The sequence below is a fragment of the Procambarus clarkii genome, chromosome 76, assembly GCF_040958095.1.
Source record: "Procambarus clarkii isolate CNS0578487 chromosome 76, FALCON_Pclarkii_2.0, whole genome shotgun sequence".
NCBI classification, from domain to species: Eukaryota; Metazoa; Arthropoda; class Malacostraca; order Decapoda; family Cambaridae; genus Procambarus; species Procambarus clarkii.
This window is the reverse complement of record NC_091225.1, coordinates 17,006,477-17,031,837: the sequence shown is the minus strand read 5'-3', so window position 1 is coordinate 17,031,837 and position 25,361 is coordinate 17,006,477. Positions and strand designations below refer to the sequence as shown.

General features: G+C 43.6%; 1 protein-coding gene across 1 annotated transcript; it reads right to left on the bottom strand.

The window, feature by feature from the left end:
- Positions 1–2,154: 2,154 nt before the first annotated feature.
- LOC123771499 (PTB domain-containing engulfment adapter protein 1) lies at positions 2,155–16,977 on the bottom strand. Its single transcript, XM_045764078.2, has 9 exons — positions 16,819–16,977; positions 9,583–9,647; positions 9,124–9,294; positions 8,101–8,238; positions 7,261–7,482; positions 6,809–6,954; positions 5,011–5,249; positions 4,144–4,298; positions 2,155–3,126 (listed from the first exon to the last, which is right to left on the bottom strand). The coding sequence occupies exons 1-9, from the start codon at positions 16,880–16,882 to the stop codon at positions 3,046–3,048; spliced, it is 1,281 nt and encodes a 426-aa protein (XP_045620034.1). The 5' UTR covers positions 16,883–16,977; the 3' UTR covers positions 2,155–3,045.
- Between the last annotated feature and the right edge of the window lie 8,384 nt (positions 16,978–25,361).

The window sequence follows — 25,361 nt, the reverse complement described above, 5'->3', positions numbered from 1 at the left end:
AAAATATGGTTGCAAAAGACACTGAAATTATAGTTGAAACAATTGAACGAATTACAAAATTCAAGTATCGTGAGAATGATTATAATCCAACATATCAAAATGAAGACAAAAATACAGAAAATGAAATAATAAAGAAGACAGGTGACCGGGTTTACTTGGGACGATTTTGAATGAGAAACAATTATGAATATGAGGAGAAAACTGTGTAAGAATATATCCTCCAAACCCCGAGATGTGAGCAAATGGTAAGAAATAATAAGGCTGAAGTGTTAGGATCATGTGGGAAATCCAGACACATTAGCTTTGTGGGCTCAGAGAAATACATTCTAAAGGTTTGTGCATGTTCAGTGTGTCATTGATAATAGACTGGCAGAGGCAACTACAAGGTATTGAAACAGTAACGGAGGATATAACTGGAAAACACAACTAAAAGTGGTTAAGAGTGATGAATACATAAATCAACATTCTTTAAAGAAACCACAATGGAATACATAGAGAAAATGTGAAGTGCATGTAATGGAAACCAAAGAGGCAAGATTATGTTTAGAATAAGGCAGACTCTCAGAGGTTTACTGATGCAGCTATCAACCACCTGGACTCATCAGTACAGTGCAGGTCTTACTTCTTACAGGTCTGTGTTCAATCGCTGATGGCCCAAGTGGCGGGGCACCATTCATTCCTTCCGTCCTATTCCAGCTCCTTGTCTTCATATCCATTCCAAGTGCTATATAGTCATACTGACTTAGCTCTTTCTCTTCATAATTACCTCACCTTACCACTTAGAAGTTGTCAGTAGTATTGAGTGTCGAGATATTGATGTACACATGAATATGTGTTGCAGTACAACAGTCAGGCTATAGTCCTAACTACAGCTCTATGATAAAGAATGATGCTTTGACAATAACTACCTTCAACTACACATTGCAAAATGTTTGGCTAAGCTACTATCAACTGTGAATATATGCAGTAATTTCAATAAATGTGTCCAAAGATGAGACACAGTATGCTGGTTCAACAAAGATGAGACACAGTATGCTGGTTCAACAAAGATGAGACACAGTATGCTGGTTCAACAAAGATGAGACACAGTATGCTGGTTCAACAAAGATGAGACACAGTATGCTGGTTCAACAAAGATGAGACACAGTATGCTGGTCCAGCAATAATTATGGTTATACACGATTTTGTGATGGAAGGAAAAAACTAGAAATTTGGCTCAAACTGTAACATGACAATTTAGCTTTACTTAACTGATAACTTAACCAAAAATTGTGACTACGGCTGGAGTATGATGGTTCAGATATATATACTGTATATAAAATGATGGTCACACAGTGTCTATATTATATTATGATCATTTAAACGTAACTGTCAATATATATTATGATTTAACTCTCATTCTAGCTGCAACATTAAGTCATAGTGTGACTGCCCAGCTGAGGTTTTAGCTGTAGTGATGTAGTCTAGTATACGAGCTAAGCTTCAGCATAAACTGTGTGTCTGCACCTCCCCGTGCTGGGGGATGGTGATGCATAGTTCATTCTCCATTAAGCTGAACATCTGCTTAGTGACTGATAGCTAAAAATGAGTGACATTATCACTACATGAATAAAATAACTTATTGATCCTTAAGTGAGTAGTAAGCTACCACTAAGTTTTTATCATCTAATAGATATCTATGTGGATATATATTATGTCTCAACAAAAGGATGGTTTTCCCCTCATATATAAACAATTAACAATATACTTTGCTATGATTTCATAAAGTCATAAATATTATTCCGATATATATTGTCCAGAAAACTAACAGAGTCCCTAAACAAGCATTGCAATACTGAGTAGGAGAAAGTAATTAGTATTATTTAATTCACTCTAACAATATAATTCTCCAGGCAAAGCTCAATGCTCTTTAATAAGGCAACCAATTCAAAAGCATTCCTGATATATTCAAAGCTTGTGAATGTGATTCCCACTGCTATCTAGTACATTATGTCTTATAATTTAAGGAAAGTTGCTACACACACACACACACACACACAGCATAGTGTCACAACCAATACTAACACCTCGAACATGATAATAAATTTATCACATATTTGTGTTTGTTTTCACAACTGATATACATTAACACGGTAAATTAAATTCTTCCACTCATGAGTTCAAATGTTTTAATGCAAATCAGTTCTTATTCATTTAGCATTTTTAGAATTCACCAGAGCCAGATAGTTAAAATATATCGCTAACCTCTAAATCATTCATTACAATTCTTATTATAAATCTCTTTCAATACAGTACTCTTAAAATTGTATATTTTGTTATGTGTGCTTTTTGTGACAGATGGCCGGAGTTTATATTCATCCTACAATAACACTCTCGTCATCAATATTCACACTTCCTATTTCCATTTTATATGGTAAACAGGAATGAATACGTTACATAAATGTCAACTCCAAGCCTTGTTGCCTTCCCTTTTCTAAAGGTATGTGCAGATACAGTGCAATTCTGGAATCACTACCACATACTATAGTTTGTCCTGGAGAAATAATGGTGGTCAGTTCACATTGTAGCACAAGCTGAGGCAACAGTGACAATGCTTGCTTCTCTCATAATTATCTCCATTCAAGCATCAAAACTGACATTAAACCTTTATCAAAATTTGGTCAAACATAACACACCATTAACTGTAAGTAATGACAAATTTAGAATTAAGTGGTTGCCATAAAGAGGTACTGTATAAATAGTGAACTCTATTATCATAAACGGCTATTTGTGTTCTGAAATGATGAAATATTTAGTCAGCTTCAGGCAGGCCCAAATATATCAATTGGATAGTTGTAAATAACACTTTAATACTCTTCAGTACTTGCTGGAGAACTACAAGTGCAGTCACTGTTTACATGAAAGTTTCACAGCCCAGTCTTTCTTAGACTGGTGCTTCCCACTCAGTAATGACAGTCATATACCTAGTAAAGAAATCACAAAGGCAAATCAATATTCTGGGAGTATCTTGTATCACGCAGGTTCTCAACACCTGATCCTTACACATTAGTTCTTCAGTGGATCCAAACTCTCGAGAGTAAAGTCATCATCTGTAGTGCCAAAGGAAAGTCCCCGACTGAACCCAGCCTGTCAAATGAGCTTATATTAGTACATTTTAAAAACTTGAATACCATGATGCATATTTATTCAGATCACTCACCATTTGTTATAGTCAAATTCATGTAAAATACAACAAGGATAACACATCATGCTGAAAAGCTATAATGAATCTAGAAGGAACAGTAAAGTACTGAGGAGCAGTTATATTTTATACATGTAGACTAGACCAAGAAAAGACAGTACCAAGTCAATAAAATCAAACTTTAAGACAACAAAAAAGAATATATCAGATACTGTCCAAAAGATAACACTAACGCCACTTCTTAAAAAAAAATTTTAGGTCAAAGGTGTCAGAAAATATATAGGAAGATAGTTTATTTTAGACAAAGACTATGGACTGTAAAACTGTACATTATGCGGTACTTGAAGCAAAATACAAAACAGTAGATGCGTTCCAAGAAAAGCATGCATAATATGAGCTCGTTGTGTGAAACTCAATTTCACGTAGTAAAATAGTGGTTGAGTATATATGTTTTCACTCTTCTTTAGATCCAATAGTCGTCAAAAGTGTAAGTACCGAGAGGTCAGACTGCTCTCACACAGGGGAAACATATGGGTGGTTTGTGTGAGCAATCACAAGTAATCGTTCTTCCCCCGGCTTCTAGCTTCATTATCACCGGCAGTCACGTCTTTTCTGATTCTCGCTTTCTCTCCACCAGTAGTCATTCTCTAATGCTTATCTTTAAATACTCTCACTGATTTTTCCACAAGTCTCTTGCTAGTGTTCTACCAAGAGATGGGACTAAGATTTTAACATAGAGAACTGAACTGCAAGATGCACGATTCACTGAGAACGACAGGGGGGAAAACAATGGCTAAGGTATACAAAATAATATTCGAAACCTATTACAGTACTTTGATTCTCATGTATATGATCTACTTGGATCCTCTGGAAAATCATGTGATAAATCTTATAAATAACAAACTATAATTATATAAACATAAATAACAACATCAGAGCCAACATACAAATACTGTACTTACCTTCATTTCAATGAATTGTGCAAGGGCATCGTTACTGTTGCTAGGAGGGGAGAAGGCCACAGATCCAAAAGGATCTCCACTTGGGTCAAATATGTCATCTGACAAACCATTATGCGCAGGATGCTCAAGAGCTCTAGCTGGTCGAGGAGGAGGAACTGTGGGCAAAAATGATCTGCATCTTATTTACTGATATTACCTTTATGGTCAGACCCCTTAGACAGAACTTCCAACACCCATTTGCCACATTTAATTTGCCAAAATGAAACTCTTGATGAATAACACATACGTTACCATAATTTCCACACATTATGGCAACTCACTGTATAGTACACTGTGTGCAGCTGGCCAGTACAACATTTGCTTACAAGATGCCACATATACGGTATACTGTATTGCAAAATAATCTGCTCTCATTAACTATTTTCCAAAATCCTCAAAACGTTCACCAAAACATTATGTACTCTGCTTATCATGAAAGAATTATCCTTGCTGCCCAAAATGCTATGTGTGTTAGTGGCTTTGCAAGAATGTACAAATACCAATCTTATGTAATATCATCAACCCATTGTACCTTCTTGTGAATAAATTATTATTTACTGCTAGATGAACACGAGCATTAGATGATAGGAAATACCCCCAACCATTTCTGTCCCGCCTGGGATTCAAACCCGGAATTCCCGATTGTTAGTTGAGAATGAACCCAACTGTACTGCCGGGACCCTCAACTTCATTCAAAAATATTTGCCTAATACCACACTTATTATTATAATTTATTATACAAAATTATAAATGGACCAATTTTTGTAAGCAATGCAAGTACACTCCTAGGACATAAGATTACTGTAGTGATCGTTTCCCAATATTTACCCAGAGCTGGTAGAGAAGTAAAGCCATTTAACTCAGGTGTAGGAACATTGGCAAATGACGGAGGCTTCTTTTCCTCTGCTCTGGGATCAAAATCATCATCTTCATCATGAGCTTCATCGCTACCATTGCTGGAGGAGCTGTTCATAACATCCACATTAGTCGTTAGTGCTTCTTCCGCCCGCGGGTTAAAATCATCATCATCGGCACCATTTGAAGTTATTGGGCTTGATAATATATCTCTGAAAGAATATGATTACAGTACTGTATTAAGATTTATATTAACAAATACACCTAATTAAGAAAAATGGATAAAGCTAAGTGGGATAACACTGAAAACTGTTAATAACAAAATCTGCTAGATCTGTAGAGCAATTGTTTACATAAATACTGCATTACATTACATGAACACAGAAATGGAAACCGTTACAAGCAAAGAAATGTCACTAACCATATTTGATTATTAGTTGTACAATAATTTGTAGTGTTTCTAGAAAATTGCCATAGAAATACTGTACTACTAAATGAATAAGAGACTTTGCAGATGGAGAACTTCATAAAATAACTGTGACGTTCACAGTTACTTTGGTTGTTATGGTCCACACAGCACAGGACCATATACTATGCCAGACAGAACGCCGTCATGCTTTAATACACATAACCTTGAAGCCCATACAGCTGGTCACATGATTTATCAGTTTCTTATTACTCTTACAAGCTAAATATATATAGTCTGTAAATTATGCAGTGTTGTACTGGTGAACAATGGCAAACTGTATGATGATGATAATTCTGAAATCATTTAACATACTTGGTACCTCCCAACATTACCTCGGTCTCTTCTTGTAATAAATTACAGTATTTTGTACCATGTAAACTGCACAACAGCACAGCTAGTATCAAATCACAAATAAAAGCCTGAATCTCCAAATGTGTGTTGATCAATAAGCAACACTATGTTATATTTAATTATACAATACAAAGACTATACTAAGCCTGGCACGTAATCTTACAGCTTAACACTGCATTCACTATCAACCTCTTAATTTGTTGGTACTGTATGCTAATGTTTGAATAGGTCAGGCCAGGCTGGATCAGGTCAGGTCAGGTTGGGTTGGTCAGGTCATACCAGGTCAGGTCAGGTCATGCCAGGCTAGGTATAAGGTAAAGCGACACAAAGCAGTCAGCCCCAGAGACACTTCAAGATGTTACACGACCAAAGATCATATTCACTCCAAACGTTAACCTCTTACTGGCTACTCATGCCCATGCCACCACTTGTGTCGGATTAATCAATCACTCAATCACAAAGCAGTTTCTATTTCTTGTAGCAATGCAACTTAGTGAAAAACATCACTGCATTAAATGTCATAATATCAGACATACTGTTTCACTATACAGTATTTAATTATTTTATTATATTAAATGTATTTTATATAGGGGAACCACCACTGGTGCAATTGTACGGACCCATAGCCTCGAAGAAGAAATATATATTTATTTATATATATGAAATTATTTTATTACTTCACTTTTTTAGGATTACTTGAACAGGTTACTTGTTAGGTTAAATTATATTACAGGTTACTTATTGTTACATGTTATGCAGCATCCAGGTAATTCAACACCCAATGGGCCTACCTTTCCTGTATCTAACTAATCTAAAGTAGAAGTAATAGAAATAATCTGTATCTAAAAAAAAATAGTAGAAGAGCAGTGAGCCTAGCAAACAACAATACCCTTACCCATTTGTTCTGCTATCAACAGCCTTAATTATAAACAAAATTTTTATTTTAATTACTGGATTAGAGTCGAGTCTTCGTCTTGCTTTGGAGTGTTCCTTGGTGGAACGGGTGGCGGGCTGATGCCACTAGTCGAAGCTAGCGGCTCACACAGCGACTCAGGATCAGTGCTGCTCTCACCATTCAGTGTCAGCAAATCAGAGATCTACCAAAAAAAATGAATAATAATAAGGTTTTGAGTTAATATGACATGTATCTGACCCTCCATGCAAGCAAACAGATATATAAACATCAAAAATAGATTTAAACCATTATGCAAACATAACAAAATTACAAAAAGGATATTTTAAGCAGTCCCAATAAGTTTTTAACACACACACACATGCAAGGATATAAATTGCAACAATACATTCAAAAAAATATTCATCATAAATATAATTCTTCTCTGAAAAAGTATAATGTACTGTACTATTTCGATGACAAGATCTTCATATACTATACAAACACTTACATTGTTTTCTTTCATGTACTCTTCCACATCTGGTCTGTTCTTTAAGGTGGCCATTTGTGTGATACGAGTCTTTAGTATTTGGTTCTCATCCTCCAGCCCTTGCACACGCTTCTGTAGCAAAAGCAGCTGACGACGCATCTCTACCTCGCGGCCTGAAGTCTCCACAAACCGCCGATATGCTAAGTCAAAGGCCTGGCCAATCGTTAGAGTGATTTCTTCAGCCTGCAAAGAATTTTACAAACTATAAAGTGCACTCACAAGTGAAATGTCCTTAATATTTGGACAAGTTATACTTAATTAAGACTGAACATTGCTAACACTAAAAAACTCAATGGGCAATGACTGTTTTCTAAAAGATATGTGAACTGATCTGCAAAATAATGAATGAACGTATTTCAATAATTTAACCCCCCATGTCAAGACTATCAATTGACGTGGACAATCAGTATTTTGGCCAGTCAACCACTATCTCTTATTTCACTTTTAATTTATATGTGTATATATACTGTACTGTATTTTAAAAACTGGTAAACACAAGCAAAAGTTAAATAAACTTGCAACTTCAATGTAATTAATATTAAGACAATTATAATTTACAGTGTACACTAACTAGCTGAGCCATCATTTTCCATGAAATTCAAAATGCATCCCAATTTGCCTGCCAGCTGGCAAGTCAACTAGCAGGCTACACAGCCACCTGGCTAGTAAGTTATTAAGTCACACAACCAGCTGGCTAATCAGCTAGTGGGCCACAGCCAGCTAGTTAGCTAATCAACTATCAGGCAACATGGACAGCCAGCTAGTAGACTATACAAGCCACAAGCCGTCACGCAGACTTACCAACTTGTCGCTGACAAAGACAAAGCATGTGTGTTTATCAGAATCGGCCTCCTTGGCAATGAAACTGAAGAACCGCTTCTCGGCCTTGTCATCCGCACAATAACTGATCCTATGCAGTGGGTACTGGTGGAGATTTCGCTGTGTCAAATAGAACACAAACAAGTATTAAGGGAAGAACACATAATTTACATGCTCATCCTTGCAAAATATCATAGTAGTTCATGCAGTGTCCTCTAGAGGCCCAAATTCAATGCAATTCTCCTAAATTGTTTATTAAAGTAATACAGTCACATGTTTACATACAGTATACCTCTGCAATTTCCTTTGGTGTTATATTTTTGTTTGTTTCTTGTGCACACATGCACACACACATGCACAACATGCACACACACACACATGCACAACACGCACACACATGCACACACAACCTGCAATTTCAAGAACAAGAGGCTATTTAAGCAAAGGTGCTAACAAAGGTATGAAAGTTCTCTTTTGCAAACAGAGTTGTAAACAGTTCAAGATCTCTCAACAGAAAGAGTATATAAGAAATAGAAAGAAATAGGGAAAAGTAGTTAAACTCGGGTTTAATAATGATTAAATCTTAGCTAGTGGAGTCAGAGAAGGAAACCCCAAAACCAGAGGGAAGTGAATTATGTAGCAAGGGAGAGAGACTTATTGTGACTAGCATACGTGTTTGTGAAACATAAGAATCACCCAAATTGCTGGACAAAGTCCCAAGGAAAGCTAGCTAATGTATACATAAATTATATAATTGTCTAAGCAAAAGTCAGCCATTGATTAGGCCACAAATGAGTGCCTTGGACTGCCCAGTGATGGCAGTGGTTGATGTTGCGAAAGGTTCAATTGGCTGGTTCATCACTCTTCCACAATTAAAATCTTCCACAATTTTATTAATACTACAATACTGTATTGTGTTGATAATAGATTTAATAACCAAAAATGCATATCAATTATTAAGGAAATATGAGACAGGGAGAGAAAAACATCAGTCAAGTGCCTTACCTTAGTTTTAGGTTCATGTATAGCAACTCCATCGATGGACACAGTCAGTTCTACTTTTGGAGTCTTGCTGCCTTCAGCCTTCTTCAGCTGCTGATTGAACTTAAGTTTACGAATGCCCTCTTTCACCACCTCGATGCCCTTTGGTTGGTCCACTTCTGTGCTCCCAAGGAACTGATGAAATAAAAACTTTGATATACAAACACTGTTGTGGTTCATAAATAGTTTTCAGTGAACTATATGAACTTCAGTGAACAACATCTGTACAGTGGACTGCACAGATGTTGTATCAAGCTTAAATGGAGCATATTCAAAAACTGAGAACAAATAAATAACACTTTATACTAATAAAAAAAAAAAATTTCAATATGAAACAAACTCCACAAGGTGGAGAAGAATAGATTTGTTTACTAAAATTAAACAAACTAAAACATAAAAATCATTCATAAAATTAATGCTCACTTTAACCAGGTAGGCAATGTGACCTTTCTGCAGTGCCTCCGGGGGATGAATCCAGTTCTTGTTGGCTGCCAAGAAGAAGAAGATAACCACTATTACATTTGTGTCGGCAGTAGAGGAGACAGCCACCAATATTATACTTATAAAGCATATTATAAAAGACTAATGATATCAGTATAATAATCTAGGGTTATAATCACTAAGAGCCGGGCAAACAAATCAAGAAGAAGGGATGAACAAATCCACAAGGGCCGTGAACCCTCGTCACGGCCCTTGTGGATTTGTTCATTTGATGCATCACGCTATTAGATTAGATTAGATTTTTTATTCAGGTAAAGATACATACTGTACATTGAAGATGAGTTGCAAACATAATGTTGGAATATAAAGATAGAGCTAGTACATACAATACCTAAAGCCACTAGTACGCATAACGTTTCGGGCAAGAAATGCTATACGGGGGGGGGGGCAGCTATTGTGATTTCTGTGGGTAATCTAGGGTTATACTTTTCTAAAGGCTAAATATCAAGTTTTAAGAGGATCAAGTACTGTAGTAGATTTCAGTGAACAGTAACAGGATTTTAAAAAGATAAATATTATTGAGGAAAATATTTTTATGACTGACTGACAGTACTGTACAGCAACGCACAACAAGATTGGATGCTGTGTGAAATAACTAAGATTTAAAAACTCCACAAATATTGTGTTGTGGTGTGGTTATAAACACTGCATAAGAGGATGATAATTTACCATCATGGACATAAATATTCATAATAAACCAGCCTTGATCTAAGGTCAGCCATGCCATATTAATTACAAAATTTAAACACGTATATTTTGGCAAAAATGCTTTTTAAATGGCATAAATATAGTCAGGGCTATGCAAAATATTCTTAAAAAATGCAGTTTGGTAGTGGAACTCTTTAACAGGAATAAGCACAGTACTGTATTTTAGTTTTGCAGTGTGACTCTCGGCTGTTCTTCAAACCCTTTCAAAAAAATAAATATAATCTACACTGGAAAAAGTTATTTAAGAGCTAGACAACAGGACTAGAAACATACATTGAAGAAGCTGACATGCTTTTTAGCCTTGGATGATGTTATTTTTATAATGCCTTTCTTTCAAGTCTTGTACATTAATTTCTCACTTCTTTGCAGTTTCTTGGGATCTTTCCATCATTCTTACTTTGGATTGCTTTCACCGTCTCTTGATTTTACTTTTAGTGCTAGACACTGTTAATGCAATACAGATTTGTGTTGCGTTTCTCCCCGCCTTGGGGAGAAATGCGACACAAATCTGTATTGGGTTATTATTTCTCGGCCTTGAGTTATTATGCATTTCAGGATTACACAATTTTTCAACTGCTGTGCATTGTCATGTTCCTTACATCATCCACCCATTGTACTTAACCTGAATATAAATTATTTTTACATATTTCCTAATTCTTTATAAAAAGTTTCTGTATTTTTGTATGAATAGAAAAGTATTCTGTAATTCTTTCTGTAAGTTAGGAAAGTACTCACCTAATTGTGCTTGTGGGGGTTGAGCTTTGGCTCTTTGGTCCATGTGTGTAAGGGGGTGAATAGGAATCCTCCCTTACACTTCAAAGTGTGTGTAAGGGAGTGAATAGGAATATAGTGTGCCATGTGTGTATAATAATGAACATGTACTTCACAAGAAAGCTATAACACCTTAATATATTGCAGGAGACACTGCACCAAGTAATTTATAAGTCTGAATATGAACCCAATTTTTTTGTATGCTTATGCAATATCTGCAATGCCTATCACTACTACATCAAATGTGACAGCTTTCACCTTCCAGCTGTGTGTGGGGTGACAACTGCCTTGAGGAGAGCGCAACTTAACATTATTGCCGCAATGTATCTAACTTCAACCTTCCATTGTCATCATGCACAACCACCGCCTCGAGGGCAATGCACTTTGAGATCACGTAATTCTGTGGCTTGCATGTTAGAGCTCCCCCCCCTTCCCCAGCAACCACAGGTGGCCAGTGTGTTGTCATGTTGATGTTCTCCCCCAGCAACCACAGCATGCAACCACAGTTGGCACCCCACCCTCAGCAACCACAGCTGACCCCCACCCCCATCAACCACAGATGACCCCCCCCCCACCCCTATCATCCACACCTGGCCCCCCACCCCTATCATCCACACCTGGCCCCCACCCCCAGCACCCACACCTGGCCCCCACACCCCCAGCACCCACACCTGCACCCCCCCACCCCCAGCTGCCCCCAGCAACCCCACCTAGCCTGCCACAGATCAACAAACCTTCCATCTCACAATTCAACACCGGGAAACATTCCCATACATCACTAACCTCATCTCTGTGCCTTCAAAGGCCAAGAATAAGTCACTGTCTTTAAATTACAACAAATTCGAATAGTTTTGCTGGAACTAAACTTCACATGCCTTCCATCCTTAAAATACACTCAAAAAATGAAAGTTTGTTGATACTTTTTAAGATACACAGAAATATATTTATACAAGTCACTCCACAAACGTATATAACAGTATATGAGGCAACGTTAGCAAGCTGTAACCTGGTCGGAAAATTCCCTCTGAGCACGAAATACAAATACATTTCAACTCTGCTGCAATAAATTTTGGTGTATCTGAATACATCAAGATAAATCGGTAGAAATCAACTTAAGTCAGTAGGGCCGTTGCTTACAGAGGTCCCGCATGTGTACCCATCCTATTGTAATCCAGCTGATCTGCCACTGACCACCAGCATGGTCAAAGTGGTTAGAGAACAGTCCTTCAAGTCCTCCTTATATCCCAGCTCCTTGTTCTCGTATCCCAGCTCCTTGTTCTCGTATCTCTGCACCTTGTTCTCGTATCTCTGCTTCTTGTTCTCGTATTCCAGCTCCTTGTTCTCGTATCCCAGCTCCTTGTTCTCGTATCTCTGCTTCTTGTTCTCGTATTCCAGCTCCTTGTTCTCGTATCCCAGCTCCTTGTTCTCGTATCCCAGCTCCTTGTTCTCGTATCCCAGCTCCTTGTTCTCGTATCCCAGCTCCTTGTTCTCATATCCCAGCTCCTTGTTCTCGTATCCCAGCTCCTTATCATATTCCAACTTCTTGTTCTTGTATCTCAGCTCCTTGTCCTCATATCCCAGCTCCTTGTTCTCGTATCCCAGCTCTTTGTTCTCATATCCCAGCTCCTTGTCCTCATATCCCACCCAGCTCCTTGCCCTCACATCCCTTCCAAGTTCCGTACATTTATACACGGCTCAAGAGCTTTCTCCACCATTACATTACTTAGCAATCAACTACGGAAGGGAAAGCGGGTACCAGACAGCACACAAGGCAGGAAGGAAGAGGAGCATTGTGATGGCATTCCTTAATTTGAAGGTTCTCATAACCCCACCCTATAATTTGCCTGGTAGATGCTACCTTTGCCTTGTTATGCTAAAGGTGAATTATACGCCGAGCGCGGAGTTTCCGGAGTCAGGCCGTGTGCACCTTTGGTCTGTGGGGGCTGCGAAGTGTATTGACAGTATAAAATATGGTTGCAGAAAGCCCAAACTGTTTGACACGGGGCACTGGGAGACGTGAGTAGGGGGGGGTGTAGTGTGTTATCAGACCAGTGCAACAGCCACTACCCCTCCCCCCTCTGACCACATGCTGAGTAATATATGTACGCATGTACTCACTGTACGTATGTAGGGATGTATCGAATGTGTGTGTGTGTGTGTGTATGTGTGTGTGTGTGTGTGTGTGTGTGTGTGTGTGTGTGTGTGTGTGTGTGTGTGTGTGTGTGTGTGTGTGTGTGTGTGTGTGTGTGTGTGTACTCAATAACTCATTACTCGCACTTTTATCATATTCACATTTAAAACTTTAAATCGACTTAGCTTGGAACAACTTCCACGTTTAACCTACGTCCTGGATCATTTTCAAGTCGATCGACTTGAGAATGGTCCAGGACGGACCGAAACGTCGTCGTCCCTTCACCTTCTAGTGTGTGGTCTGGGCAACATGTTTGCTTTTAAATCGCTTCGTCAGTAATATGACGAATATGAGATGATAATATGGAATTCTGTTTGGGCACGTTGTTGGGTCTTGTGAAAGGTACAAGTTATCTTTGCATGGACACATTGTCACCGGGAATTGTCTCGAGTTTGAGAGTGTAATGGCTACTCTTGCTCTGTGAATCTGTGTTGCTCTACAGATTCATGTACAGCTTCAGCAATGTGCCTCAGCTGCTCACAATCCACCAGCAACTTCCTCCCAGGAATGTGTAGGAAAGGAAGGAAACTGTCAGAGGAAAGCGCCAAGCCATTACGACTATATAGCACTGGGAAGGGGTCAGGATAAGGATTTGGGATGGGACGGAGGGGAAGGAATGGTGCCCCAACCACTTGTAGACGGTCGGGGATTGAACGTCGACCTAGAGTGCAGAGGTGTGCCAGCTAGTTGTAGTCACACCACTTAATGTGGCTCTTGGAGGCCCTTGTAACGCCATCTGCGAGTTGATGGGTGTTGATGGATACAGCTGCAAGGTGCGCACACACAAACACACACACACACACACACACACACACACACACACACACACACACACAAGTACTAGGAAGTGATGTAGTGGAGGCAGACTCCATACACAGTTTCAAGTGTAGATATGAAAGAGCCCAGTAGGCTCAGGAACCTGTACACCAGTTGATTGACAGTTGAGAGGCGGGACCAAAGAGCCAGAGCTCAACCCCCGCAAGCACAATTAAATGAGTACAATTAGGTGAGTACGCGTGTTTACGCCACTATCTGGTTGACAAGTTGTGAGAGCCTGTCCTTGACGCTATTTTCTGGCGAGAAACTTGTCAAGCACGCAGGTGACCAACTATGCGCATGCTGATGGCGTTTCTCCACCTGGGAGTCCTTGTAGCATCCATTTATAATACTCAACTGTGATCCAGGGAGCTGTGGTGGTTTGTGAGTGAGGGTCTTAAAAGGTGCTCTTCCTCTTTAGTCAACCTATTTATGGCCTATCTAGACACCAAAGTACATGTTTCTTGAGGTTATCTTGAGATGATTTTGGGGCTTAGCGTCCCCGCGGCCCGGTCCTCGAGCAGGCCTCCTTTTTTGTTATACACCTCCAGGAAGCAGCCCGTAGCAGCTGTCTAACTCCCAGGTACCTATTTCCTGCTAGGTGAACAAGGGCATCAGGGTAAAATCAACATTTTGCCCATTTGTCTCCGCCTCCACCGAGGATCGAACCCGGAACCTCAGGACTACGAATCCCAAGCGCTGTCTACTCAGCTATCAGGCTTTCCGCGGCCATGGCGGCCTATATTATTTATAAAGCAGTTTCAGAGCCTCAGAACTTCTCAACCCAAGGTTATCGTTCTTCTTGGCGGCCACGCGGTGCTTGGCAGCTCATTCACTGTTTAATAATTGTAAACAAAGCCGCCAAAGATTGAGAAAAGATGTACAGGTTCGTAAGTGCTTGCGTAACTGCTTTCGTGAATCTGGCCCATGAACTTAATAACCCTTCCGTGGTTGATGGGTGGTGAGTAATGATGGTTTATGAGGTGAGGTCACCACGGGTGACGTCAATGTGGTGATATCAATGAGTACACCTGAACAGTAGTTACCTGTAAGTTACTGGCCTATATGGGGTCACAATATTGAACCAAGCAGTCATCAGCCCAATGATGCAACAGCAACATACCGCATTAACTGACAATGCAAATAAGCAAAGTTAAGGTGATCTAGGTATGCTAGCGTCCTAGATTACAACACACTCTAATACAGTAATCCCAATGGGTGATAAGAGATTGAAACTAAATTAAGATGAAAGTCTAAGTTGGAATGACATCTAATTTCATAAGTTCACCCCCCTTCTTTCTGCCCCAAAGTTCACTCCCTCCCTCCTTCCCCAAAGTTCAGCCCCCCTCCTGCCCAATGGGGGGGTGTCAAAGTGAGGGGGAAGTGACACACATTAACCGGAAGAGGACCCGTTGGGAGGCAAAGACGCCAATCACTAAGACATGACAAGTCCCGTCACACGTCACACTTGCTGGGCTTATTCTACGGTAGATAACGGTTACTCTACGGTTAGTCTACGGTTACTCAGCACCCATCCACCACGGGAGGTAGTGGATAGGTTGGCTCTGGAGGTCGTGGAGTGACAATTCATCCTGCGGAACCACTCATCATTAATCACAACGGGAATTGGTTTGATTACAGTGGAAAGTATTCCTCCACCCGCGGGGCGATGGAGGTTGAGGGTTCCATCAACTGTTGCATTCATCAAACCTGTAATTACCTAACCCAGGAAGCAGCCCGTCGCAGCTGTCTAACTCCCAGGTACCTATTTACTGCTAATAGGCTTATGGTTATTTCAGTATGATACCTGTGTATTATTGTGCATGATATACCGTATATCGGTAATGAGCATCACGTTATATTAACCTCAGATCAACAGTATCAGCAACTGGTAATGACTTCAGTCTACACTTAGGGGATATTCATGCCCGTGTCACCTCTCAGGTGACTAGATCCTTATCAATCAGTTACACTGAGTGCAGGTGTGCTGACCAGCACGCCATAGCGATTGTTTCCTCCAAGAAGTGCCGGACCAACCGGGCTGTGGTGGGTATGCGGGCCTGCGGGCCGCTCCAAGCAACAGCCTGGTGGACCAAACTCTCACAAGTCAAGCCTGGCCTCGGGCCGGGCTTGGGGAGTAGAAGAACTCCCAGAACCCCATCAACCAGGTATCAACCAGGTATAGCGGGGGTGTGATCCCATGTAGACTGCGCCACTCAGTAGATAGATGGAGGGAATGCCAACACTGCCAATATGTCAGTTCATGAGGTATGACTCAAATCTTCTGTTCTCTTTGTTATCCTTTTTGCGCTACAGCTCGCATGATGAGTATGGGGTGCACAATCAATTACCCGCTTCTGGCAGCATCATTCAAAACAAAATACATAATGTGGTGGCTGGGGGACCCAAATGAGGGGCCTGGGGGCCCCAAATGAAGAGCCTGGCACCCACAAATGAGGACCCCTGGCACCCCACAGGCCTCCACAATACCTATGCTGTTTGAGGGACTGTCCACTCAAGTCCCCCAATACATGCACCTGTGGTCTGCCGCCAAGCAGAACCCCAGCTCACCAGCACATCTAGAGCCTAGATGTGTGTGCTACCCAAGAGGAAGGCAGAGAGGAGGCACACGGGAAGCAAGTGGAAGAAGGGAGGAATGAGAACCAACTTACAAGATGGAGAAACAGGAGGGGTGGAGTCCTTGGCCTCCTTGAGTCGCTGGGTAAGCTTACCCATCCTGGTAAGGCGTGCGAGGATGGCACTGGAGTATTAAACACTACGGCGGAGCCTTGAGCGGGGCTCGTCCGCCCGTGGTGCAGCTGGTGGCGGTGTGGGGGCGGGTGTCCTGGAGAGCCAGCAGTCAGGGCACCAGGGGGCAGGGCAGGGGAGGGCAGGGGAGGGGTGGGGAAGGCAGGGCAGGGGAGGGGTGGGGAAGGCAGGGCAGGGCAGGGGAGGGGTGGGGAAGGTAGGGCAGGGTAGGGTAGGGTAGGGTAGGGTAGGGCAGGGGAGGGCAGGGCAGGGGAGGGCAGGGCAGGGGAGGGCCGGGCAGGGGAGGGCAGGGCAGGGGAGGGCAGGGGAGGGCAGGGGAGGAGGACGTACTGACAGCGTCCGGGCTCCTGTACTTTCTACTAGGTGAACATATCCACCAAATATACTCAAAACGAACACACAATATTCAAATCAACAACCTACCAAACAGCCTTAAAACCAAAATGATACGAAAACCCAGATTCAAGAGCAAATTTGAGCCAAAGAGCGCGACAAGAGACGGCTCAGAGGACAGAAATTGGTGAAAAGTGGCGGGAAAATAGGGGTAGATCTCCCTGCCCTGTAGACAGTGATGACTGGTGTATGTCCCCCCCCACACACACACACACCCTGTAACACTAGCTGTGTCCCGCCCCGTGTGTCCACACCCACCCCTCTCCCTCACCCTCCCGCCGCGTACGCCCCTACACATGCGCACACCAATCATATTACTCTTATTACACCAGCCATGGCGGGCAGGCGCACGCGCCGGCGAATGCGCACATACATACACACACACACACACACACACACACACACACACACACACACACACACACACACACACACACACACACACACACATCCCGATTTGGATGGCGGGACCAAAGAGCCAAAGCTCAACCCCTGCAAGCACAACTAGGTGAGTACAGAGGTTGGTGTACTGGGAAGCTACTAAAGTGAAGGGTACCTCTTAGGAAGATGGCAGAGTGTCACAGTAACAGAACAACTATGACAACAGGAAATGTAGATGTTTATCTCTCAGAATGTTCGGTAATATGTTTATTGTTTGTGATGTGTGTCTATGTATGTATTAACACGATGTACTGAACGGGGTGAGAATAGCTTGAGCTACCTCATCCCTTTGTGTGTATTTTACATCAATAAACTGATTTCAATTTCAATTTCAACTATGAGAACAGAGAGGTAAGGAGCGGAGTGCCTCAAGGGGTCGCTACTAGGCGCCCATCCTCTTCGTAATATATATAAATGATCTAACAGAGGAAGTACATTCCTAATTATTCATGTTTGCTGACGATGCTAAGATAATTAGGAGAATCACCACTATGGAGAACTGTAATACATTACAAGATGAACTACACAGTCTCCAGAGATGATCTGAGGAGTGGCTACTAAACCTTGACCCAGACAAATGCAATGTTACGAGGACTGGAGAGGGAGGAGGAAGAAGACCTCAAATACAGTACAGGATGAAGGGAAGGCAACTTCCAACTTCTGAAAAAGAGGAAGACTTAAGAGTGGAGATAACTGGAGATCTCAGCAGAGTAACGAGAGCTGTTTGGCAAACGTCTTTATCCTTCAGGAACTGTGACAAAGATCCCTTCCCAGCACCATATACATCCTCTGTCAGACCCTTGTTGACTATGCTGCCCGGCGTGGAACTCCTACCTAAACAACCTGTCAGACCATTGTTGACTATGCTGCCCCGGCGTGGAACTCCTACCTAAACAACCTGTCAGACCATTGTTGACTATGCTGCCCCGGCGTGGAACTCCTACCTAAACAACCTGTCAGACCATTGTTGACTATGCTGCCCCGGCGTGGAACTCCTACCTAAACAACCTGTCAGACCATTGTTGACTATGCTGCCCGGCGTGGAACTCCTACCTAAACAACCTGTCAGACCATTGTTGACTATGCTGCCCCGGCGTGGAACTCCTACCTAAACAACCTGTCAGACCCTTGTTGACTATGCTGCCCGGCGTGGAACTCCTACCTAAACAACCTGTCAGACCATTGTTGACTATGCTGCCCCGGCGTGGAACTCCTACCTAAACAACCTGTCAGACCATTGTTGACTATGCTGCCCCGGCGTGGAACTCCTACCTAAACAACCTGTCAGACCCTTGTTGACTATGCTGCCCCGGCGTGGAACTCCTACCTAAACAACCTGTCAGACCCTTGTTGACTATGCTGCCCGGCGTGGAACTCCTACCTAAACAACCTGTCAGACCATTGTTGACTATGCTGCCCCGGCGTGGAACTCCTACCTAAACAACCTGTCAGACCCTTGTTGACTATGCTGCCCGGCGTGGAACTCCTACCTAAACAACCTGTCAGACCATTGTTGACTATGCTGCCCCGGCGTGGAACTCCTACCTAAACAACCTGTCAGACCATTGTTGACTATGCTGCCCCGGCGTGGAACTCCTACCTAAACAACCAGTCAGACCATTGTTGACTATGCTGCCCCGGCGTGGAACTCCTACCTAAACAACCTGTCAGACCATTGTTGACTATGCTGCCCCGGCGTGGAACTCCTACCTAAACAACCTGTCAGACCCTTGTTGACTATGCTGCCCCGGCGTGGAACTCCTACCTAAACAACCTGTCAGACCATTGTTGACTATGCTGCCCCGGCGTGGAACTCCTACCTAAACAACCTGTCAGACCATTGTTGACTATGCTGCCCGGCGTGGAACTCCTACCTAAACAACCTGTCAGACCATTGTTGACTATGCTGCCCCGGCGTGGAACTCCTACCTAAACAACCTGTCAGACCCTTGTTGACTATGCTGCCCGGCGTGGAACTCCTACCTAAACAACCTGTCAGACCCTTGTTGACTATGCTGCCCCGGCGTGGAACTCCTACCTAAACAACCTGTCAGACCATTGTTGACTATGCTGCCCCGGCGTGGAACTCCTACCTAAACAACCTGTCAGACCATTGTTGACTATGCTGCCCCGGCGTGGAACTCCTACCTAAACAACCTGTCAGACCATTGTTGACTATGCTGCCCCGGCGTGGAACTCCTACCTAAACAACCTGTCAGACCATTGTTGACTATGCTGCCCGGCGTGGAACTCCTACCTAAACAACCTGTCAGACCATTGTTGACTATGCTGCCCGGCGTGGAACTCCTACCTAAACAACCTGTCAGACCCTTGTTGACTATGCTGCCCCGGCGTGGAACTCCTACCTAAACAACCTGTCAGACCATTGTTGACTATGCTGCCCCGGCGTGGAACTCCTACCTAAACAACCTGTCAGACCATTGTTGACTATGCTGCCCGGCGTGGAACTCCTACCTAAACAACCTGTCAGACCCTTGTTGACTATGCTGCCCCGGCGTGGAACTCCTACCTAAACAACCTGTCAGACCCTTGTTGACTATGCTGCCCCGGCGTGGAACTCCTACCTAAACAACCTGTCAGACCATTGTTGACTATGCTGCCCCGGCGTGGAACTCCTACCTAAACAACCAGTCAGACCATTGTTGACTATGCTGCCCCGGCGTGGAACTCCTACCTAAACAACCTGTCAGACCATTGTTGACTATGCTGCCCCGGCGTGGAACTCCTACCTAAACAACGTGTCAGACCATTGTTGACTATGCTGCCCCGGCGTGGAACTCCTACCTAAACAACGTGTCAGACCATTGTTGACTATGCTGCCCGGCGTGGAACTCCTACCTAAACAACCACAAAACAAAACTAGAAAATGTAAAAAATATCCATATCCAATAGGGAGCCGGTCGGCCGAGCGGACAGCACACTGGACTTGTGATCCTGTGGTCCAGGATTCGATCCCAGGCGCCGGCGAGAAACAATGGGCAGAGTTTCTTTCACCCTATGCCCCTGTTACCTAGCAGTAAAATAGGTACCTGGGTGTTAGTCAGCTGTCACGGGCTGCTTCCTGGGGGTAGAGGCCTGGTCGAGGACCGGGCCGCGGGGACGCTAAGCCCCGGAAACACCTCAAGGCAAGGCACTGAAGGAAAGATGGCGGGAAGCGGAGGCAGAGACTACAGGCCCAACTAGACGAGCTCTGACTGGGATGCTCACTTGAAGCTTTGCTCATGAAATGAGCTCCTCGCTACAAACTGTTGATTTACCAACTATGCAACATAGCAAGTACAGTCATTATCCGCCTAGACACAGGAGCCACGTGTGTGTGTGTGTGTGTGTGTGTGTGTGTGTGTGTGTGTGTGTGTGTGTGTGTGTGTGTGTGTGTGTGTGTGTGTGTGTGTGTGTGCTTAAGCCTATAGTTTAGACCTATTGTCTTGTGTATGATCCTGTGTATTTATGTATGTAGATTAGGTTACCATATTAAAAATCACTACAATCACCTTCTGTAGTGATTGTTGAATAAATCATTGAACTACATGTTTAACAGATCTCTAACCCTGTATACAGAGGTCAGAAGAAAATGTATACATGCTGGTTAGCATTGTAAATGTGTGGCCACGTCTGTGGTATAAACAAACCTGTGTTCACTCTTGGGGATTCGCTCGCTAGTTTCTACATACAGTCTGCCAGCAGAGATCATACTGTGTTACACACCTGTAACGTAGGCCTACGGGACCATAGGTCTATTCAATCAGGTGAAGGTGTGAGTGGGTGGAGAAGTGGGTGAGTAGAGGAATGAGTGGGCATTTTCAGCAGAGTCTCAGTCTCTGTCTCTGTCTCAGTCTCTCTCTCTCTCTCTCTCACACTCTCTCTCTCTCTCTCACTCTCTCTCTCTCTCTCACTCTCTCACTCTCTCTCTCTCTCTCACTCTCTCCCTCTCTCTCTCTCTCTCTCTCTGTCTCGGGGCAGGAATACCGGAGGTTCTGCTATATAACGCGAGTTACTACCTATGTGATAGTAGTCGATATATGACATTGTTAATGACCTGGTTGTTCTGTAATTCAACAACCAATCACCTGGAGAAGCAACGTGAGCTTCAATGTACTACATTCTTTCTGCCAGCAACCGTGCAACTGTGCGGGGTCCAGTGGGAATAGTGTCTGGTAGAAGGTCTACCATCTGTACTATACTGCAACACCTCAAAGGAACATGCAAGCAGCAGTCCTTGGGAGCGACTTTGCAATTCGCTGGTAATTCTGTTTCTATTTACAATGTTAGGTTGTGGAGGTGCGAAGCTAGTAATCCCCTCCCCCACCCCACAAGGCCAAGCAATAAGTGAGCACTGGTGAAAGAGATTGAGTATTTCTAGATGTAAAAGTGTACGTGGAGGTAAACCTGGTGACACTTTACTTGGCAACAGTATACCTTGTGACTACACAAGACCGATGGTTATACATGATGTAAACTTTTAAGAGTATACCAAAGAGGTAAAGGTGTACCTCAAAGGGCGGGTGGAGTGAGAATATGTTTAGCTCGAGTCATGGAATGTCAACACAAAACAGCTGATGTTGGCGCCAAAAGTTGTCGTCGTCACCGTGGCTTTCATGCTCCCGCCATGACGTGTCACAATCTGTGCCCCCTCGTCACGGGCCTGGCCTCGCTGCTTCCGGTGTTCCCTATTATACTGTCGAGGAGGGGGGGGGGGTGTATGTGCGTGTCGCGAGGGGTGTATGTACGTGTCGCGAGGGGTGTATGTACGTGTCGCGAGAGGTGTATGTACGTGTCGCGAGGGGTGTATGTGCGTGTCGCGAGGGGTGTATGTGCGTGTCGCGAGGGGTGTATGTGCGTGTCGCGAGGGGTGTATGTGCGTGTCGCGAGGGGTGTATGTACGTGTCGCGAGGGGTGTATGTGCGTGTCGCGAGGGGTGTATGTACGTATCGCGGGCGTGCGCGCGCATCTTTGCTTACCAACATCTACGTAAAAACTACATCTAGCTCTAAGGGGTCCCACTTCCTGGCGTTTAAAACGTTCAAATATTGTCACACTTGTTCTTGAGACTGTAAGTTAAGGCAGCCTCCAGGACTTGTGGTATGGGGGGTGTGATCCCCTTGTACACCATCTAGACTCAATACCTGTCTTTTGACGTGTCTCAGAATCATTTGTCTCCAACTTTGGTCTGTGTCACCTGGTTTTATCTTCATCTACTTCCTCTATCCATCTCTGTATCTTGTATGGTGGGATCATGTCACCTACAGTCTTTCTTCCCTCTAATGCAGTCAAGTTTAGATTTCTGAATCTGAGTTTAGATTTCTTATCTGTGTTGAGAAGACCCATGTGTGGAGGTGCAGTGTGGTGCAGGTGTGGACAGTGTTGCCATGCTGGTGAGGATGACAGGTGTAGGAGTGTCTTCAGGTAAGGGGAGTATAATGGCCGGAATGGTCCCTTCCTTGTATGTCTTGATATAATACCTCTCAGGTCTTTGATACTCCTGACACGCTCTCCATCTTACTGTATGTGTTACGTCTGCTCCTGCTCCTTTGTTTACTAGTTGTGTTTACTAGTTGTGTTTTTACGGGGGTTGAGCTTTGCTCTTTCGGCCCGCCTCTCAACTGTCAATCAACTGTTTACTAACTACCTATTTTTTTTTTTTTTTTTTTTTTCACACTATACACACACACACACCCCAGGAAACAGCCCGTGACAGCTGACTAACTCCCAGGTACCTATTTACTGCTAGGTAACAGGGGCACTTAGGGTGAAAGAAACTTTGCCCATTTGTTTCTGCCTCGTGCGGGAATCGAACCCGCGCCACAGAATTACGAGTCCTGCGCGCTATCCACCAGGCTACGAGGCCCTTTGTGTGTGTGTGTGTGTGTGTGTGTGTGTGTGCGTGTGCGTGCGTGTGCGTGTGTGTGTGTGTGTGTGTGTGTGTGTGTGTGTGTGTGTGTGTGTGTATGTCTGCTTTTATCTCAATTGTCTGCCTTCTACTGAGCCATTTAGTTGTGATTTATTAATTTAATAGGACGAGCTGGAATTTATATATTCCACAACATTAAGATATACAATTACAATTACAATTACAATTAAGATATACAATTACAATTCCCAGACCGCCTCCAGCAGGCCACAAGTAAGCTGTGTGCGCAGGATTTCGGGGGCCTCGTAGCCTGGTGGATAGCGTGCAGGACTCGTAATTCTGTGGCGCGGGTTCGATTCCCGCACGAGGCAGAAACAAATGGGCAAAGATTCTTTCACCCTGAATGCCCCTGTTACCTAGCAGTAAATAGGTACCTGGGTGTTAGTCAGCTGTCACAGGCTGCTTCTTGGGGGTGGAGGCCTGGTCGAGGACCGGGCCGCGGGGACACTAAAGCCCCGAAATCATCTCAAGATAACCTCAAGATAACCTCAAGATAACCTCAAGGATGCGAGAGACAATTCCTTTCTCTCTCCATTGCATCACTGACACACGATACTTTTGAGTCTCTAGATCCCATAACCAGTTTATAGCCCACAACTCATTCAGGAACTTAGACTGGGGTTTGGGCGAACTAATTGGTTCACAAACTGTGCTCCATTGATTAGCGCTGCTTCTTTATCTAATGAAACAAATCAGGAGGTAGCGATAAGGCAGAATGACTCTACACCACTGAAAATGTATACTATCTTGAGGTTATCTTGAGATGATTTCGGGGCTTTTTAGTGTCCCCGCGGCCCGGTCCTCGACCAGGCCTCCACCCCAAGGAAGCAGCCCGTGACAGCTGACTAACACCTAGGTACCTATTTTACTGCTAGGTAACACTAGGTACTACGTACTAGGACAGGGAGCTGGGATACTAGGACAGAGCTGGGATACGAGGACAAGGAGCTGGGATACGAGGACAGAGCTGGGATACGAGGACAGGGAGCTGGGATACGAGGACAGGGAGCTGGGATACGAGGACAAGGAGCTGGGATACGAGGACAAGGAGCTGGGATACGAGGACAAGGAGCTGGGATACGAGGACAGGGAGCTGGGATACGAGGACAAGGAGCTGGGATACGAGGACAGGGAGCTGGGATACGAGGACAGGGAGCTGGGATACGAGGACAGGGAGCTGGGATACGAGGACAGGGAGCTGGGATACGAGGACAAGAAGCTCGGATATGAGGACAAGGAGCTGGGATACGATGCCCTACCCCTTGAACCATAGAGGGGGATCGAACGCCGACCCGGCCAAACACAAAGCCAAAGCTGTACCGACCAGCCCAAGTGGATGGCGGGCCTGCAGTGAGTCACTCCTCAACATGGGAGAGGCACGCACAGTTAGCTTGACCACATGCAGACAGCTTGGTAACAAGTCATGCCTCTAGCAATAATTACCCGGGTTCGAATCCAGTTTCCAGCCAAGATGCCAGTCCTCTTCCTCACTCAGTATTCGTCACCGCAGACTCATTACATTATACACACATCACTTAACCTTGAGGTACACACCACCCACACACACACACACACACACACACACACACACACACATTGTTGATTGACAGTTGAGAGGCGGGACCAAAGAGCCAAAGCTCAACCCCCGCAAGCATAATTAGGTGAGTACACACACACACACAC

Excerpts from the sequence above, each read along its gene's own strand:
- LOC123771499 (XM_045764078.2), bottom strand. The coding sequence starts at position 16,882 with ATGGGTAAGCTTACCCAGCGACTCAAGGAGGCCAAGGACTCCACCCCT. Across the intron at positions 9,648-16,818 it reads CCCTCCTGTTTCTCCATCTT|CCAACAAGAACTGGATTCAT; the intron begins GTAAGTTGGTTC and ends TCTTCTTGGCAG. Across the intron at positions 6,955-7,260 it reads AGTACATGAAAGAAAACAAT|ATCTCTGATTTGCTGACACT; the intron begins GTAAGTGTTTGT and ends TTTTTTTGGTAG.